We start from the raw sequence: 20,208 nt of genomic DNA, 5'->3' as shown, positions 1-20,208 counted from the left end.
CACTGGCATTGTTATTTTGGGGGTTGCGAGCTGAAAAGTTTGGGAACCCCTGCTATATAGAACATACTTTTCTAACAGTCGTGTGGTAAATTTAAATGTAGTACTCGAGTAGTAGGCGATTTTTAGATGCAGCCAATTTATGTAATGATCCTGACATGCCGTCATGCTGCATTTGCTGGATTTCACTTCTCGTTTCAATGACATGCTCGCAAATTCACAGTGAATCAAAAGGTTGAATCTCATATTGACCTCTGCCTCAACCAGGCAGCTGTTCTCCTCCCTTTAACGCAATGGAAAATATGAGTGATGTTGAACCCCGTGAGCACATCTCAACACTTCAGGAACTCTTCTGTGTCTCCATGGCAAATGACATAACAAAAGCCAGAGAAGTGACTTTAACAAGAGGAGAAGGAAGGGTTTCTTACATAAGTTGCAGGCTCCGGATACTGGGTTGCAGTTTTTGTCGTGACATGGGCAGTCCTGGGCACAGTTGACTCCGAAATGGCCCAACTCGCAGGTCAGGTTGCAGCTAAAATGAAAATAAATGCAAAAACAAATTGTAAGAGAATCAGTATGAGCATTATGTAGCAGTATGTAATCCTTCATTTCATCCTCACGATGCTGTCAGCCGTGCAAGTGGCAGCTATATGCAAAATTTTACGCAGCTCAAGAAAAGACCGTCATTGCTATTAAGATGACATGCAAATAATAAGTTATATATCAATATAATTGTGGGGCGGGGTGAAGGATCGCGATGTTGGCTCAGCATCATGAAGTTTATCGGCCATCGGTGATGGACGATGGCATCGTCTATCGGCCCAACCCTAGTACAGATGTCACCACTTCAAAATGTTCCCTCTGCAGCCATTGTTAACGCCGGCGCGAAGGTACCTACGTGTGTCAGCAGCTTTTTAACCATAAATTTTCAGCTTTGCCTTTTCACAATATATAAGACCAAACTGTTTATGTACCTTAAGTGATGTGAGGTGTTCAATTAAAATATATTAAAAATCCTGAAAAAAAAATTTCTTACACCTTGCTTTTCGAGTGTGCTCCTGAAAAGTCTTTATTCAAAGGGCTATCTACCCCTTCCCCTTAGCCCCACACCTTCAAGCCAAAGAGAATTGGGACACCCCTACCCCTTCATAGGAACGTGCAAAGTGAGGGCTAAGGGGAAGGGCTAAGGGGTAGAATTGGAATTGGGCCATGGTTTCTGGAGGAGTTGATGAACTCACAGAGCTGAAAGGATTTAGTGGACTTAGACACAGCGCCGATTGAATCTACGCTGTTTTTCAGCCTTCCTAATCACCACTACTCTCTCAATAAAATCCATTTTAGCCAGAGTCACCGGGCAAACAGAAGCTCAGCCCATGATGCAAATCCGTGTCTTTTGTGAAGTGAAATTGACGAGCAAATGAAGTGAGTAAACTCAATGTTTACGCGTCTATTTGTAAGGTGTTCCGCATCTGGTGTGAACACAGCATACAAGTGGCCATTTCAAAGAGTCATAAAACATTATTTGTGGAGTATTTTGAGCTGAAACTTTACATACACAACCTCTAGAATAATTAGAGGTCTATTTTGCATCTTGTAAAAATAGCATAATAGGTCCCCTTTAATGCTGAATTTGTTTCCACTGAGCATCATGAAGACTTTCTAAAAAGACAAATAAGTTTACATTTGAGTGTGTGCTTTTGTCTTATTTTGCACACTGCATTTTAAAGCTCATCTTTAAACCGTTAAGAATGACTCTCTGTTGTTTTTGTGATTCACTGGTTAATGAAAACAGGCTCAGATTTCAAGATGACCTAAATATGTGCGTGACTCAGAGATGTGACTTACTATGTCCCGTAGAATCCTGGGTCGCACAGACACTCTCCTGTGGCGAAATGACAGTCTCCGTTAAAGCAGTGACTGCAGTCTTTCTCACAGTTTTCTCCGTATGTGCCGTTAGGACAGCGAACCTCGCAGCTGAACAAAAACATGAAAGAAACACACTGAGAATCAATTCAAAAGCTATTTCAGGCTATTTCTTATCAGATCAGTCTCTAAGGCTGCATTTACACTGCAGATCTTGATGGTCAATTCTGATTTTGTGACTGCATCTAATTTTTTTTGCTGACCTGCTCACATAATCTTTTAAAAGTGACTCGTATCAGATTGTCTGTATTTACACAGCACACGGCAAAGGCACAATGAGCAGGAAAAAAAAAGAGCGGGCGCTGACTGACAGCTGATAATAAAAGAGCACTCTTTTCTCCATTCCTGTTTTTAATCTGGTCAAAGGGTTTAATTTTTTTAAATTTCTTTTTGACAAGTTGTTTTACTATAGTTTGACAGAAAAAGTTCTCATTTGTCTGTCTTCTTTTAATCTAGGCCTTTTTAAACCAGTAGGCTTCTTAATGTCATGTTTATGCCATGATTTAGGCATGTGACGATGCCACAGTTAAATATTAGTTTATACTGGTTACAAGGCAGATGTTGCGCACTGTCTCTCTCTCATTAACATGCTTAAATACTTGTGCTATAGGACAATATAAAAGCTTTTTTAGTCCTTGTGTAGGAGATTTAGGGTTTGGGACTCTGCTGAAGCCTGCACTAAAATGAAAGCATAAGAGTTGAGTTATTCGCTATGGTTTTTAATGACGCGTGACTCGCATTGACAGGTGAATATCTGATCTGCCTGCTTACAGTCTGATTTGAGTAAATCGCAATCCATGTGATTTTTTACTTGTTTACACGTACATGGGCCATATCCGATCTGTGCCACATGGGAGAAAAAATCAGAATTGAGTCATTTGAACCATGCAAAAATGAAAATCTGTATTTAATCAAAGAAACATGATAAAACCTTGGGTCATTAATAGTGATGCGCCATTATCAGCCTTAACAGGCTGCGCTGATTGAGCGATTTAAAAAAATAAAAATAAAATAAAATAAATATCGGCGTTAATCTATTCTCAAGGTTGGGTTGGGAGCTGGGTCTATTCTACGCGATCTATGGTGACTTTCACCTTGATAATTTAGCGTGGATGTATACCTGACCGGTGAGCCGTCTGACAAAAAAGTGCCTTTCTGAATCAAATCAGCAGGATGCTTGACTTTAACTGCAGTTCGGCAGTTTCAGTTTAAATCATGAACGTTTCATTCATGCCCCATTACAAACTCGGGTATTAGACGCAAATGAGGAGTAAGGACTGGTGAGAGTGTTATTGAATTTACTAACGCGCGTGCTTAAATGGAAGGGAAAAAAAAAACTTCCTCATTTTGTGATTTGTGTGTGTGTGTGCGTGCGTGCATGTGCTTGCACGCAGTCCTTTACTGACAGCCGCATCTGTGTTTCTTGTCGCAAAATATGGCGAAAAGTGCTACAAGACGGTAATAGCTTGATTGTGGTGTTTACTTCAGTAATGCTACTAATATCAGCATACTCCACGTCTTAATTCCATTTCTGTTTAGATCAGTTATGACTTTAGTCGGATTAAGGTCGCTGTTTGGAGCTTATGTAGGCCAACAGTTCAAAATTCACCAGTCAGTAAACACAAGTATATTGTACAAGTATTGTCATAGTAGAACAGTTTCTCAAGCAGTTTGTGATACATTTTGGAGATGAGCCCCTGGTCTAATGCACCACCTGGCTTGAGAAACCCGTGCTCAAAGACTTATTACTTGGGTAGCACACATATTCTGAATGTCTTTGGCAGAATTCAAGATTAATCTAAATTAAAAAAACAATCTATGCCCATCTATTGTAATTAATCAATGTAAGGAGTACTTAAAAGTTTTTTTTTAGTCGAAAACAATTTTATTGATGGTAAATATGATCCCCATCAGACACTCGAGTGACATCAACTTGAAAGTTGTGTTATTCTTTTGAATGTGCTTTTTGAGCATGAGTGACGATATTAGTGGCATTTACCAGTCAGAAAATAGCAGGTTTGTTAGTTGGTGTGATAAAAATAAGTTAAAAATAAATACTAAGAAAACAGAAGCTATTTGACTTAAAGTATATAGGTGACCATCGTCAAGTGGTTGTACATGACCATCCTATTATTCAGTCAACTATATATATATATATATATATATATATATATATATATATATATATATATATATATATATATATATATATATAATTTAATGTAATATTTATTTTATTCTTTTTTATTTTTATGTTATTATTTTTAATTAATTTATGTTATATTTTATTTTATTCTTTGTTTATTTATTTATTTTTTAATTTTATGAACTGAACTGAACAGTAATCTTATCTATAGTTATAGCGTACCGGTCTCCGATCCAGCCGGGGTTGCAGTGTGAGCACTTTCCATCGATGCGGTTGCAGAAGTGACCGTCTTTGCATGGTGGACACTGATCTTTACAGTTCTCTCCAAAGTAACCCCCTGCACAGATTTGATCACATTTGGTCCCATTCCAGCCGCTTTCACAAGTCTCACAGTGACCCTCTGTCACCTTACAGGGCTGCTGACCTTTACAGTGACCACATCTGAAACAAGTGAAAAGGGAGCACATACGGTCAGCCAAAAACGAAGAGAGCAAGGTACTGCTATAAAACCATTTGAATTTAAAGCTCTGCAAATGCACTGCTGATCAAAAAAAAAATCTACTAAAATTTGGAAAGTGTAATATTATAATATGCAGTATATAGAAAAGTAGTTTAATCTTTTGATGCAAAGCTTCTTTGTTTTTTCTCTTAATGTATTTTATTTTAATGTATTTCAAAATGCAATTTATCTCTTTAGAGTATAAATGAAATCAAAACTAACCATATGATTTTGTTAGCTCACATTGCTACTGTACTTTTGTGGTGAACAATTCATCTGTGGACGTCATTAGGAGAAAAAAAAAAGTTTGCCCTTGTAATCTAGAATTGAAATCTGAAAATACACATCCTGTTTGTTTTCAGTTAAATTCTCAGATTACGTCTGTTTCCACCCAAAGATGTTCATTTTTTTATGCTTACAACTGGAATATTGCATAAAACATTAGTGAATGAAAACAAATGTAAAAACAAAGTAAAAAAACTTAATCGTGTCCTCCTGATAAACTGGTACCAAATATCAAAAAGAAAAATGGAATTTGCTGCAGTAGTACAAGCCACTGTCAGCCTTTTTTCATACATAATACATTACTTGTGCCTCAGAAGACAAAAAAAAATGAAGACATGGTGGCTTTTGGAGGTATGAGACATTTTTTTAGGAGCGCAGACGCCCAACACAGTTTTGGAGCAAATAATACTGAACCAATTTGAAGACAGGCTTTGGCTGGGGGATTTTGGAAAGACTAAAACAGCAATTCAGATGTGTTTACAGTTTATTATTCACAATTTGCATTTGTTTAATGTTATTATTATTAGCAGTATTATTATATGCATATTTATATTTGCTTCAATAAAAGCAAGTTTTTTTGATCATACTTTATCATTATTAAGAAATTAGAACTGAATTTAGAAACTGTTTTAAAACAAACCGTTGCGCTTAACAAACAAAATTAAATATGTAGGCAAATGGATGTCTTCAGAGGATTGCGTACAACACTGTTCGGTTATCTACGAAAGTAAAGGAGTAAACTAACCTGCTGAAGCTAAGTTTAACGGTTTTCTCGCTAGTGAAGCGTACAGTTTTTCAGTTTTCCAACATGTAAATAGCAAATGGGCCATGGTGTGACGCAACTGACTCAACTCCCAAAGGGAATGGGAGATGAGAATCTGATTGGTTTAATGCACGCTATGATGATCGTTAAAATAAAGCCCAAAGACTTTATCCTACTCAGTTGAGGACATTTTTTATGTGCATTTTCAAAATACATGGGCATTTTGGTGGTTTTATTAAGCATTTTTTCATGCAATATTCTATAATGCATGTAAGAGGTGAATACAGTGCATCCAGAAAGTATTCATAGCTCTTCACTTTTTCCACATTTTTATGTTACAGCCTTATTCCAAAATGGATTAAATTCATTTATTTCTTCAACATTCTACACACAATACCCCATAATGACAATGTGGAAAATATGTTTTGAAATTGTTGCAAATTTATTACAAATAAAAAACCTGAAAAATCACATGTACATCAGTATTTACTGCCTTTGCTCAATACTGTGTTGAGGTGCCTTTGGCAGCAATTACAGCGTCAAGTCTTTTTGAATATGATGCCACAAGCTTGGCACACCTGTCTTTGGGATTTTGTGGCCATTCCTCTTTGCAATACCTCTCAAGCTCTATCAGGTTGGATGGGAAGCGACAGTGTACAGCCATTTTCAGATCTCTCCAGAGATGTTCAATAGGATTTGGGTCTGGGCTCTGGCTGGGCCACTCAAGGTGATTCACAAAGTTGTTGTGAAGCCACTCCATTGATATTTTGGCGGTGTGCTTTGGATCATTGTCCTGCTGGAAGATGAACCATCGGCACAATCTGAGGTCAACGGCACTTTATAGCAGGTTTTCATTCAGGATGTCTCTGTACATTGCTGCATTCATCTTTCCCTCTATCCTGACTAGTCTTCCAGTTCCTGCTGCTGAAAAACATCCCCACAGCATGATGCTGCCACCACCATGCTTTACTGTAGGGATGGTATTAGCCTGGTGATGTTCGGTGCCTGGTTTTCTCCAAGCGAAACACCTGGCATTCACTCCAAAGAGTTCAATTTTAGTCTCATCAGACCAGAGAATTTAGTTTCTTATGGTCAGAGTACTTCAGATGCCTTTTGGCAAATTCCAGGCGGGGAGTGGCGTCTGTCTGGCCACTCTACCATACAGGCCTGATTGGTGGATTGCTGCACAGATGGTTGTCCTTCTGTAAGGTTCTCCTCTCTACACAGAAAAACGCTGAAGCTCAGACAGAGTGACCATCAGGTTATTATTCACCTCCCTGACTAGGGCCCTTCTCCCCTGATCACTCAGCTTAGATGGCCTGCCAGCTTTAGGAAGAGTCCTGGTGGTTCCAAACATCTTCCACAAGGATGATGGAGGCCACTGTGGTTATTGGAACTTTCAGAGCAGCAGAAATTTTTCTGTAACCTTCCCCAGCCTTGTGCCTTGAGACAATCCTGTATCCGGAGGTCTACAGACAATTCCTTTGTCTTCACGCTTGGTTTGTGCTTTGGCATGCACTGTCAACCCTGGGACCTTATATAGACAGGTGTAAGCCTTTTCAAATCATGTCAAATTAACTATATTTACCACAGGTGAACTCCAATTAAGCTGCTGAAACATCTCAAAAATGATCAGCAGAAACAATGTTCCTGAGCTCAATTTAGAGCTTCACTGTAAAGGCTGTGAATACTGATGTACATGTGATTTTCCAGGTTTTTTATTGTTAATACATTTGAAACAATTAAAAAAAAACTTTGTTCCACATTGTTATAATGGGGTATTGTGAGTAGAATTTTGAAGAAATAAATGAATGTAATCCATTTTGGAATAAGGCTGTAACATAAGAAAATCTGTATATTTGTATAAAATGTTTCCTCACTTGTTCCTGCAGTTCTGTCCATACAGTCCAGCTGGACATGGTTCACGGCACAGCTTCCCCCTGTATCCGGGTTTACAAGTGCATGATCCATCTGCCTGGTTACACTTCCCATGCCCACACTGGCACTGCCGTTCGCAGCGCTGACCCCAGAGCTTCTCTCGGCACTGGCAGCGGCCTGTGAACTGCTCACAGGGTGAGTTATTGCACGTACACTGAGCGCCGCAGTTTCTCCCGAACCAGCCGGGATTACAGATGCAGCGGCCTGTGTTCTGGTCACACACTGAGTTGATGCTGCAGTAGCAGTTGTTGTTGCACTGCGGCCCCCAGAAACCCACATGGCAGGTGCATTTGCCCGTTTCCTGGTCACACTTTCCTCTCTGGCAGGTGCAGGGATGCTCGCAGTTCTCGCCCCAGCGATTTGGGTAGCATGTGCACTTCCCGGTCACATCGTCACATTTACCGTTAGGGTGACATGTGCACATGCCTTTACAGTCTGGACCCCAGAACTGAGGAGGACACTCTGGGGGAGAGAAAAAAAAAACATGCACAGGTTTTAGATTATATTGTCCAAGCAAAAGAGGCAAGTTACTGAGAAATTAGGTAGCTGAATGGATTATTATATACAGTTGAGGTCAGAATTATTAGCCCCCCTGTTTATTTTTTCCCTGTTTTCTATTTAACGGAGAGAAGATTTTTTTTTCAACACATTTCTAAATATAATAGTTTTAATAACACATTTCTAATAACTGATTTCTTTTATCTTTGCCATGATGACAGTAAATAATATTAGACTAGATATTTTTCAAGACACTAATATACAACTTAAATTTTACCCTTCGATGATATAGAAAAAATAAACTTGGACGAGTCACTTTAGCCCATGTAGTGCATCAAAGGCTTAAAGGCTTAACTAGGTTAATTAGGTTAACTAGGCAGGTTAGGGTAAATAGGCAAGTTATTGTATAATGATGGTTTGTTCTGTAGACTATTGAAAAAAAATTGCCTAAAGGGGCTAATAATTTTTAAAATGGTGTTTAAAAATTTTTAAACTTGCTTTTATTCTTGTCTAAATAAAATGAATAAGACTATCTCCAGGAGAAAAAAAAATTATAAGACATACTGTGAAAATTTCTTTGCTCTGTTAAACATCATTTGGAAAATATTTGAAAAAGAGAAAAAAAATAATTATAATAATTCTGTACTGTAACCATATATACAGATGAAGTCAGAATTATTAGCCCCCTTTTGATTTTTTTTTCCTTTTTTAAATATTTCCCAAATGATGTTAAACAGAGCAAGGAAATTTTCACAGTATGTAATAATATAATATATATATATTAATAATACTGATAATATTTTTTCTTCTGAAGAAAGTCTTATTTGTTTTATTTCGGCAAGAATAAAAGTTGTTTTCAATTTTTTTAAGTAATTTTTGGGACAAAACTATAGCCCCTCTAAGCTGTATTTATTTTTGATAGTCTACAGAACAAACTATTGTTATACAATAACTTGGCTAATTACCCTAACCTGCCTAGTTTACCTAATTAACCTAGTTAAGCCTTCAAATATCACTTTAAGCTGTATAGAAGTGTCTTGAAAAATATAAAGTAAAATATTATTTACTGTCATCATGGCAGATATAAAATAAATCAGTTATTAGAAATAGGTTTTTAAAACTAATATGCTTAGAAATGTGCTGAAACAATCTTCCCTCCATTAAACAGAAATTGGGGAAAAAAATAAACAGGGGCGTTTTTAATACAGGGGGGCTAATAATTCTGGCTTCAACTGTATATACACTTTATTTTGAAAATGAAGATTTTTATCAATTTCTCAGTGAATATAGGCAATGTATTTTGATGCATTTAAACAAAACAGATTTAATAAATGGATAGATTTATGAAAATAATATTTTAGTCACGGTGCATCTTTAGAAATTAAATTAAAAAAATGAAAAAAATAAACTCACTTGTGTCACAACTTGCACCAAAATATCCATGACGGCAGCGACATTCGTTTGGTCGGACACAAACCTCGTTTTCATTACACGTGAAGTTACCTTCACAGAGAGCTGAGTGGACAAGAACAAAATCAAGATGTACATCAGGTAAAGTGACACTCAGCAAGTGACCCAACATTGAGAAAAATGACACTTACGTGTTAAACACTCATCGCCTTGCTGTGCCCATCCACTGCAACATGTAAACCCTGCTGACCTGCAGAAAGGATTTTTTTTAGATAATGGAAAATTTGTAGTTTTATTTAAAAGCTCACTATTTAAAGGTGCCATAGAGTATATCAATTCAACTTGTTACATAAATTATCCAATATCTACATAGTAGGTATGTGGCTTAGTTAAGAGCAAATATTCTACAGAACTGCCTTTATATGCTCATTTACAACCACAGGAATTACTCCTAGAATAAAAAAAGGTCAGTTTAAACCATATTTTGAATGGTCATGAATATTAATGAGCTCATATACATTGTGTTATACTCTGAAATACACAAGCAAAATAATTAAACTTAAGTTCTATCCAAGCGGCAACCTCCCGCCTTCCTTCGGGAAGCCAATACGAAAGTAACTATAACTGCAATTCATGGACTCGCCTTTAGGGGCTGGCTGCAGGAAATCCAGATCATTTCTGACTGCAATAATAAATTGGCCATTTTTACAGCTGATAAAAACCTGCTTGCAGCCTGGTACAAAAGACGGCTTCGGTGTAGCTAATATTACCCTTCATGACAACTCTAAGGGGGGTGAAATTTTTTAAAACTCTGTTTCGTTTTTATTACATTTTATTAAGTCTGCATAATTAAGGATGTGGCCAGTTGAGTGACAGCTAGGTCTCATTGCTTGCTGTCTCGTCACCTTACTAGCCGCTGAACTCGGCACATACATCGTATTTTTGTTTTGTTTAATGTTTCTTTACACAGTCAGTTACCTTGTGGAATTATTTCCTGCAATTACCAGATACTATAGCATGCTGAGTGCACTTAATTGTGCTTATAAACCGTTCAAGTTGCCTCCATTTCCCAGGTGAGTGAAGTTATATACTTACACCATCTCTATGAATGTATTTGTTTTATTTAAGATCATTTATCATATTCTCTAGATCTGTAAAGCACTCTAGAGTCTGACAGATTGATTAGCTGTAGGCTAAAAAGCAATCGCCTGAAACGTTGTCATTCAGTGTTATGGCTGGATTTCATACATAGTCTTGCATTTATAAACACAGACTAGATTTTAAGTGTTTGGAAGTAATTCACGCTTTCCTCCTGTAGAAAAACATCATAAAAACAATACTTAGTGGCTTAATGTGTTACAACAGTGTTTTTAAAGACTAAACACTTTATTGATATAGTACACAACATGTGGTCGGGACACAAACGAGTCGTAGGTAATGAAGTATTAAGCGCCAAACAAATGCCAGCATGCATTTGTAGCTCCACTCACGCTCCGCCTCTTTGCCCTTGTTTGGTATTCTGTGGTCGGTGCGATGACGCTGAAACATAATTGTAGCTGCTTTTGCGTTGTTCAGAAACCTATGGGTGACGTCACGGATACTATGTCCATATATTTTACTGTCTATGGTTTTATCATATATGAAATCACAGGCCAGAATTAATATCTGATTTATCTTTGGAATTAATTTCTGCATAAACTGATGCGTTTTATTGACTCTTATTATTTGACTCCAGAAAAATGATAGTAAGAGCTGATAGAAAAAATCTCCATTTTACATGTATGTTGCCTCATTACAAACATGTGCAACAAATTTCACCATATACACGATAAACTAGCAAAGATGCAATAAAACTCTTCAAGAGGCACTGAAAATATTTATAATTTGGATCTCCCACATTTTGCATTCTGACAAGCTGTAAATAGATAAGACGCCTGCTTCAGAAAACTGTTCTTTTTAAGTAAAAGTTGAACTTACAGTTGAGGTCAGAATTATTAGCCCCCGTTTATTTCCCCCCCCCCCCCCCCATTTTCTGTTTAACAGAGAGATTTCTTCAACACATTTCTAAACATAATAGTTTAAATAACTCATGTCTAAAAACTGATTTCTTTTATCTTTGCCATGATGACAGTAAATAATATTGGACTAGATATTTATCAAGACACTTCTATACAGCTTAAAGTGGCATTTAAAGGCTTAACTATGTTAATTAGGGTAACTAGGCAGGTTAGGGCAATTAGACAAGCTATTGTATAACGATGGTTTGTTTTGTAGACTATCGAAAAAAAAATTGCCTTAAAGGGGCTAATAATTTTTTTTTTAATTAAGAGCTGCTTTTATTCCAACCAAAATAAAACAAATAAGACTTTCTCCAGAAGAAAAAATATTATCAGACATACTATGAAAATTTCTTTGTTCTGTTTCTGTTTGGGAAATATTTAAAAAAGGAGGGGCTAATAATTCTGACTACAACTGTATGGTATGTTTAATACAAGCCTCAATAAACTTAAAGCTAAGGGTAATGATCAGTGTTGTAATCTCACTAGGAAATGTAATGGCCAATCACACGTACTCTGGGGCATGCATATTAATAATGTAGTGTGGATCCTGAGTGTTTTGCTTCATAATGACTGCTTTTCCCCAGGTTTTTACACTCTCTGAATTGACATGAAAACAAGCACAGTGTCTGAGCAATTCCAGCAATATGCATGTGACATTTGCAGTTAAAATTCAGAACATAATTCACAGAGAAAGCATGATCAAATATAATTGTTTGAAAACATTGACAGATATTTTTGAATATTTTTTAAGGTCTGGCAAATACTTGCTTACACAAAAAGATGTAGAAAACATTTTGCTATTTTGTTGAAAATTAGTTTTTTATTTTCATGACAAAGTTGACATTTGCATGGAATTGCTCAATTCTAAATGGTATTTAAATGTTACAATAAGGGCTTTTCTTTTACAATGTAAACCGAATTAACTGTAATGCAAACCGAACCGACAATTTTGAACCCTCCCACCCCTAATCTCTATGTATATCCAGATTTTTACTTCATGTTTGATGACAAATGCATTGACCAAAGTTTCAACTGTCCTTGATAGATTTGAGCGCATGTGGCTCTTGAGGAATATGGCAAATGTCTGTATGCCATCTGGAGCTCCTCCTGAACTTCACAAGCGCAGATGTTTTAGATAGTGAACATACACTGACTCAAATCCACTCGCACAAACACAAGCATTCATTCCAACCTCCACCCTCTCAGTGACAGCAGTCATGCCAACCAGACATGCCGTTCCAAGCGATAACTTCATTGCGTCGTCGGACGTGAAGAAACAACGAGTGGCTGGATTCAAAATAAGGCCACAGCATGATTTGATTAGAGATGCAAATGTCCTGCATTAGGCAGCCTAATAAACAGTCTGGACTGCAGAGTAAATACATGAAAATAATCCCTTTCATGTAGGGTGTAATGAGGCTCTTTGTGAAAGTAAAATGTCTGCACGGTTTTAAAGATCAAAGAAAATGGAGTCTTTTAAAATAAAGTCAATATATTAGACATCTGTAATATGCATAAACCTATGTAGACAATGTAGACAAATTTGCATAATTCCAGTGTGTGATCACCACTGGCTGCTTCAAATGCTGCAAATCTGAAATTCAGTAATAGTTGTTTTTCCCAAAGTGTAAGCAGTTGACCAATCACAACAGATGGGGCCATATGACCAATCAGAGAAGAGTAGACTCTCAGAAAGAAGGGATTTAGGCCTTAAATTGCTCAACCAACTGTTTCAAACACTGATTCTGCGTCCCAATTCACATACTATCCAATTTATTAATTTTGCTTAGTTTCCTATCAGAGGTCGCCACAGCGGAATGAACCACCAACTATTCCAGCATATGTTTTAGGTTGTACTCACACTATGTACAGTTGGCTTGAACCAGGCTGAAGCACACTTGTCCCCCCTCCTGTCTCCCCCGACGGCTCGCACTTACATTGCATTCGAGCCTGAGCACACTTACGTCATCGATATGTGCTGTTCAGTAAGAAGCGCTCTCGCTCAGCACAGTGGACATTTCTTTGTATCGTTTTAGTCCAAACACTGAAGAGCAAATCCATCCATACGCACACACTGTCCAGGCAATAATATCCAGCACAGAACACCCAAACACTGTAGTGCTTTTTAATTTTCTCCATAAATGAAACTAGTATCAGAGTTGCAGAAATGTTTTACCAGATTGCTATGCTCTGAGAATATTGTTGATGGCCGCCTTGCAATCTATGTACACCCACCCCCGGGCTGTGGTCAAATTGTCAAGCAGTGATTGGTCTGCGGTGATAAAAAGGTTGGGGACCACTGCTGTATATCACTCTCATTTTCTTTTATAAATCTTTTTTACACTATAGGTACAATTTTTGTTTACACGAACAAACACCACTACAATATACAGTTGAAATCAGAATTATTAGCACCCTTTGAATTGTTTTTCTTTTTTAAATATTTCCCAAATTATGTTTAACAGAGCAAGGAACTCACAGTAAGTCTAATAATATTTTTCTACTGGAGAAAGTCTTATTTGTTTTATTTTGGCTAGAATAAAAGCAGTATTTAATAAAAAAAAAAAAAAAAAAAAAAAAACATTTTAAGGTTAAAATTATTAGCCCCTTTAAGCTATAAATGTTTTGATTGTCTACAGAACAAACCATCATTATACAATGACTTGCCTAATTACCCTAATCTGCCCAGTTAACCTAATTTCCCCAGTTAAGCCTTTAAATGTCACTTTAGCTGTAAAGAAGTGTCTTGAAAAATATCTAGTAAAATATAAAGTAGTCATTATGGCAAAGATCAAATAAGTCAATTATTAGAAATGAGTTGTTGAGTTAGAATGAGTTATTAAAACTATTATTTTTAGAAATGCGTTGAAAAAAATCTTCTCTCTGTTAAACAGAAATTGGGGAAAAAATAAACAGGGGGCTAATAATTTAGGGGAGCTAATAATTCTGTATCAAAACACAAAAGGTTTCAAATTGACACCATATTTCATAAATATCATATGGCATACATTCAAAAAATTTTAACCGATAAAGCATATGATCTTAAACCTGCAGTTGTCAAACAAATAATCTTTTAAGTTAAACATTTGAGTTGATATGCAAAATTTCTGAATAAAAACATTACAATCTCTGGATTTATCCCTTGTATTGTCATGAACTACTTTCACAATCATTTTTCCCTGAAGCATATGCAGTTGCCTTGATAAACAATTAATGTTTTATAATTGAAAAATATAATTATTTGCCAACATTAATCTGCTTCTCGAGATTGATTTATATTAAATGATTGAATTTTATACAGTATCTAATGCAAGAATGTTGTAAGTAACTAATTCAATTACCTATAAAATGTAATTCCTTTACTTTTTCTGTGTTTTCAGAACCTTCAGGACAAAATTCTCTCAAATGAAACCCATTTAAATGCTAATATTTAAATAAAGTGCAATTTAAGCGCAAAAAAATTGTTAACAGGTTTTCACTTTGTTGAAATGACTTCAAAATGTAACTATTTTTTGAAAGTGTTCAACATTTTGCCAGTTTGTTTTGTTGTTTATATTTAAAATTTGACCTGTGAAGCAAATGAATGATTTATGTTCTGCTTTTGAGGCCTAATATAACCTTGTCATTCCAATATCCAGTATGTCTATATTTGCTAAAAGGATGCCATTCATTTTATGTCCCTGTTTCATTCACAGTACTTCATTCTCCAGTTTTGAATATAAATTTCCAGTGATAAACGTCTTGCATTTGTTTTTTTCCTCTTGGCTTGGGAATAATTGAAATAGAGCTGATGAGTCATATATAACATCTTCTTTCACAGAAGAGAGCAAGACACATGGGTTTGGAGTGACATACGGGTGAGTAAATGATGACAGAACTTACATTTTTTGGGGGGTGAATTACTCTTAATCCATCACATATGATCCCGCTGGATTTATGCATGTGTCTGCGGTGGATGTTTTATTCAAAGCATCTAACAACAGGCCTGCTGCAACAGTTTATTCTTACATGCCTTTCTTTTGACCGAAAATGATGGGAGTAAGAGAGAGGAGAAGGTTTGGGGCACATATATGGCCTGATTTGAACCCATGTCTCCCATGTGGCACCACATCACAATCCCCATGTACAGTGTACATAGCAGTTAAGCACGGGGAGAACATGCAAACTCCACACAGAAACGCCAACTGACTCAGCCAAGACTCTGAGCAGCGACCTTCTTCATTTATTTATCTTCAAATTCGTTTATTTCCTCAACATTCTACACACAATACCCGACAATGACAATGTGAAAAAATATTTATTGAAATTGTTGCAAATTTATTAAAGATAAAAACCTGATAAATCACATGTACAGAATTCACAGCCTTTGCTCAATACTTTGTTGATGCACCTTTGGCAGCAATTACAGCCTCAAGTCTTTTTGAATATGACGCCACAAGCTTGGCACACCTGTCTTTGGGAATTTTTACCCATTCCTCTTTGCAGTACCTCTCAAGCTCTATCAGGTTAGATGGGAAGCAACAGTGTACAGCCATTTTCAGATATCTCAAAAGATTTAGGATTTAGGTCTGGGCTCTGGCAGGGCCACTCAAGGACATTCACCGAGTTGTTGTGAAGCCACTCTATTGACATCTTGGCGGTGTGCTTTGGATCATTGTCCTGCTGGAAGATGAACAGTTGCCCCAGTCTGAGGTCAAGAGCACTCTGAAGCAGGTTTTCATTCAGGATGTCTCTGTACATTGCTGCATTCATCTTTCCCTCTATCCTGACTAGTCTTCCAGTTCCTGCTGCTGAAAAACATCCCCACAGCATGTTCCTGCCACCACCATGCTTCACTGTAGGGATGGTATTAGTCTGGTGTTGAGCGTAACACCTGGCATTCACTCCAAAGAGTTAAATTTTAGTCTCATCAGACCAGAGAATTTAGTTTCTTATGGTCTGAGAGTCCATCAGATGCCTTTTGGCAAATTCCAGGCGGGGAGTGTCTTCTCTCTGGCCACTCTACCATACAGGCCTAATTGGTGGATTGCTGCACAGATGGTTGTCTTTCTGTAAGGTTCTCCTCTCTCCATAGAAGAACGCTGGAGCTCAGACAGAGTGACCATCGGCAGGCCCGGCCCTAACCAATTTGGCGCCCTAGGCAAGATTTCAGGTGGTGCCCCGTCACATCGCAGTAAATTCCACTGCTAGTGTATAGTCATAAGAAACTAAATAGCTTTTTGATCGACTACTACAAGCTGGGAAAATGTCAGATTAATATGCCAATGCAATTAACGTTATTGCTGAATATATCTAATATTTACACATTTGCTTGGGGAAGTAATGATGGAGGTAGTTATATTACTATTACTATGTTCCATAACATCTATGCACTTCCATAACATTAGCTGACGTTAAAACTAACAGATAGCACTATAGCTATTTAATGATTAGCAATGTTATGCCATATCTGTCAACGTTGGGATATAAAAAATATGGGACAACAAATAGCTTCAAATGATAGAATACATAGCAAACATTAGAAAATATTGACAATAAAATAAAAGGTTTAACCTATTAAAAACAATGGCTTATACAGAAATTAAATCAAGCTATAAAATCTATTTAACTTTTAATTGTATTTGCATATTGATTAAAGTTACTATAGTTATTTAGTGAAGAGCAGCAAATGAATCTCTCATTGTGTTTTGTTTGATAACAGAGATGTTAATGTAAGAATGCACAGATCTATGTAAATGAATGAATGAATGAATGAAGCATTCGACTACTTTAGTAACTGTTTGTGTTCATTTAAGAGGAAATTAGTTGTGTTTAAAATAAAACACGCAGGACAGAGCAAAAAAACAAAAAAATAAATAAATAAAAAATAAGCACTTATCCGACGGTCCCTTACTGAGAGCTCCACTCCACGCGAGCTCTCCCGGCTAAACAGAGCAGTGGTTATAATGTCGAGCGAAAAGAAAAAGAAAAAGACAGCTCTGAAACATAACCAGCTTTGTCTTTTTGTAGGAAACACACTTTAGATCATTTTAGGGAAAGAGGTTTTTGAGTTATTGCCGTATATCACTGAATGTGTCAGGAATATCAAGAACAAAACCAACTTAACCGTGCTTAGTTCTGGCGCCCCCCTGGATGTACAGCGCCCTTAGCATTTGCCTATGCTGCCTATGCTACGGGCCGGCCCTGACCATCGGGTTATTGATCACCTCCCTGACTAAGGCCCTTCACCCCCTGATCACTCAGCTTAGATGGCCGGCCAGCTCTAGGAAGAGTCCTGGTGGTTCCAAACATCTTCCTCATAAGGATGATGGAGGCCACTGTGCTCATTGAAACTTTCAGAGCAGTAGAAATTTTTCTGTAACCTTCCCCAGCCTTGTGCCTTGAGACGATCCTGTCTCCGGAGGTCTACGGACAATTCCTTTGTCTTCACGCTTTGTTTGTGCTTTGACATGCACTGTCAACCCTGGGACCTTATATAGACAGGTGTATGCCTTTTCAAATCATGTCCAATTAACTGAATTTACCACAGGTGAACTCCAATTAAGCTGATGAAACATCTCAAGAATGATGGAAACAGAATGTACCTGAGCTCAGTTTAGAGCTTTGCGGTAAAGGCTATGAATACTTATGTACACGTGTTTTTTCAGGTTTTTTATTTTTAATAAATTTGCAACAATTTCAAGAAATCTTTTTTCACATTGTCATTATAGATTATTGTGTGCAGAATTTCTGGATGCACTATGCACTGTATGAAACATTATTTGTGGGGTTTTGAGCTGAAACGTAGTTTGCATCTTGTAAGAAGGGGCATAATAGGTCCCATTTAACATTGAAAAGAATCTTACCAATCCTAAAACTCAAGCATTTCAATACTCAAAAATGTGACTTGCATGCATAAAAAAAACAAAATTATTTTCCCACGTTTCTTTAAACCTTTCAAATTACCCCTGCTATCTTTCCGTCAAGTGGCTTCCCCTTAAAATCGAATACTCTCTAAGTGCTCGTTGGATATAAGACACATGCCGCCCCTCATATTCCAGCACATGTGACCTCTGAGAGGCCTTGTCCACACTTTGGCTTCCTCTGAAGCGTGGGGGCCGCTTTCTGGCTTCAGTCACAGTTTGTTTAGCCTATGTGTGCGTGTCTTACCCAGACGTGATCTACACCGCAGCCCTGACTTCTCTGCTCTTTGTCAAAGCGAGCTTGCGCGCCGCGGCGAGACTGAGAAGCTCAGCCCGCTTAAACAAATGGAAATTGAGCATCAGTCAACAGCTGGGGGGCCAAACTTGATTCAGCAACAATAAAGACCTGTGTGGAAATTCTGAGCACTTTAGTAAAACGCACGCTGACTTCCTGTCAACGTCTGTGGTTGCTGAGAATCTCTGTTTGTGAAAATGCACATGAGATTGTATCTGGTGGTTTCCATTTTGATCTGAATTACAGCGATAAACATCTGGAGCCAGTAATCGCTAAGTAAACAAACTTTTAAACAATCGGGTAAACTATCGAGTGCTTAGCACTGTGTAGAATTCCCCTAAAATGGCCTGGAAGTTGAACCATACATGATTTGCTGATGCGTATATCTAAATTCAGCTGTTCTGGTTTAATGTGAAGAAATCTTTGTGGGATTATTAGAACATTGAACATCCCATCTGGCATCTTGTCCACACTCAAACCCACTTAAACACATCAAAAATGCTAAACAAAACCTTGACATCTATTTGACATCCACACATTGATGTCCTTTTGACCACCAAAGTAACAACACAAAATTTATTATAAGTGTTGTTCCTCTAAAAGCTGAAATTCCAAATGACATATTTACACTGGATTTTATATCCCTACAATACATGTAAACTACCTTGATGTCAAAATGTCAAACTGACATCTAACATTGGTGTAAAAAAAAAAAAAAGCATCAATAATAAATTACAGGACTGTACTGTAATCAGTTATTGACATTTTTTGACACCATTGTTCGATGTCAATATGATGTCGTTGACATCAAGGTAGTCAATTGACATTAAATCAATGTGCATTTTTAATGCATTTATTTTTAAGTCGTTTTTACATAAAGGTGCCCACTGGAATGTTCAGTTGTGGCATCTGCAAGTTTGCTATGCCATTTTATTACACTTTTAGAAGAACACGTAAAATGTAATGTAAAATGCATGAAATTTAGAATAAAATAATGCAACAAATGCGTTCCATCTATGTTTCATATGTAATTTTACACATGTGTTTTTCATGTAATATTTTGAGCTAAAATTATAATCTTGTTATGAGAAATCGGATGTAATTTATTAACCACAGACCTTCCCTTTTATTTATTTATTTATTTATTTTCATAAATGCACTTTTTTCCCCAAACCGACCTGATAAGACCTGAAAAGTTCTAGGGTTACTGTGAACATCACAGATTGATATGCAGTTGGTGCTTCTAGCACTTTAAAGCATTTTATTATTATTTTTAGCCACCCTTTGATTTTTTTTTTCTTTTTTAAACATTTGCTAAATGATGTTTAACAGAGCAAGGACATTTTTACAGTATGTCTGATAAAAATTTTTCTTGTAGAGAAAGTCTTATTTGTTTTATTTCAGCTAGGATAAAAGCAGTTTTTTAATATTTTAAACACCATTTTACGGTCAAAATATTAGCACCTTTAAGCTATATATTTTAATTTTTATT

The 20,208-nt window shown here is 36.9% G+C and overlaps 1 protein-coding gene across 1 annotated transcript in view; it reads right to left on the bottom strand.

Annotated features, from left to right (window-relative positions):
- The window catches only part of scarf2 (scavenger receptor class F, member 2), a 74,366-nt gene that overhangs the window by 45,589 nt on the left and 8,569 nt on the right, over positions 1 to 20,208 (bottom strand). The window contains exons 2-7 of the mRNA XM_073951983.1: positions 9,651 to 9,709; positions 9,463 to 9,564; positions 7,494 to 8,013; positions 4,289 to 4,507; positions 1,843 to 1,971; positions 426 to 529 (exon numbers count right to left, since the gene is read on the bottom strand). Of these exons, the coding sequence (XP_073808084.1) occupies positions 426 to 529; positions 1,843 to 1,971; positions 4,289 to 4,507; positions 7,494 to 8,013; positions 9,463 to 9,564; positions 9,651 to 9,709 (1,133 nt within the window). The remainder of the gene's footprint in view (positions 1 to 425; positions 530 to 1,842; positions 1,972 to 4,288; positions 4,508 to 7,493; positions 8,014 to 9,462; positions 9,565 to 9,650; positions 9,710 to 20,208) is intronic.

This window comes from Danio rerio, chromosome 5 (assembly GCF_049306965.1).
Source record: "Danio rerio strain Tuebingen ecotype United States chromosome 5, GRCz12tu, whole genome shotgun sequence".
NCBI lineage: Eukaryota > Metazoa > Chordata > Actinopteri > Cypriniformes > Danionidae > Danio > Danio rerio.
The sequence above is the reverse complement of the archived record's forward strand: the minus strand, read 5'-3'. Positions and strand labels throughout refer to the sequence as shown.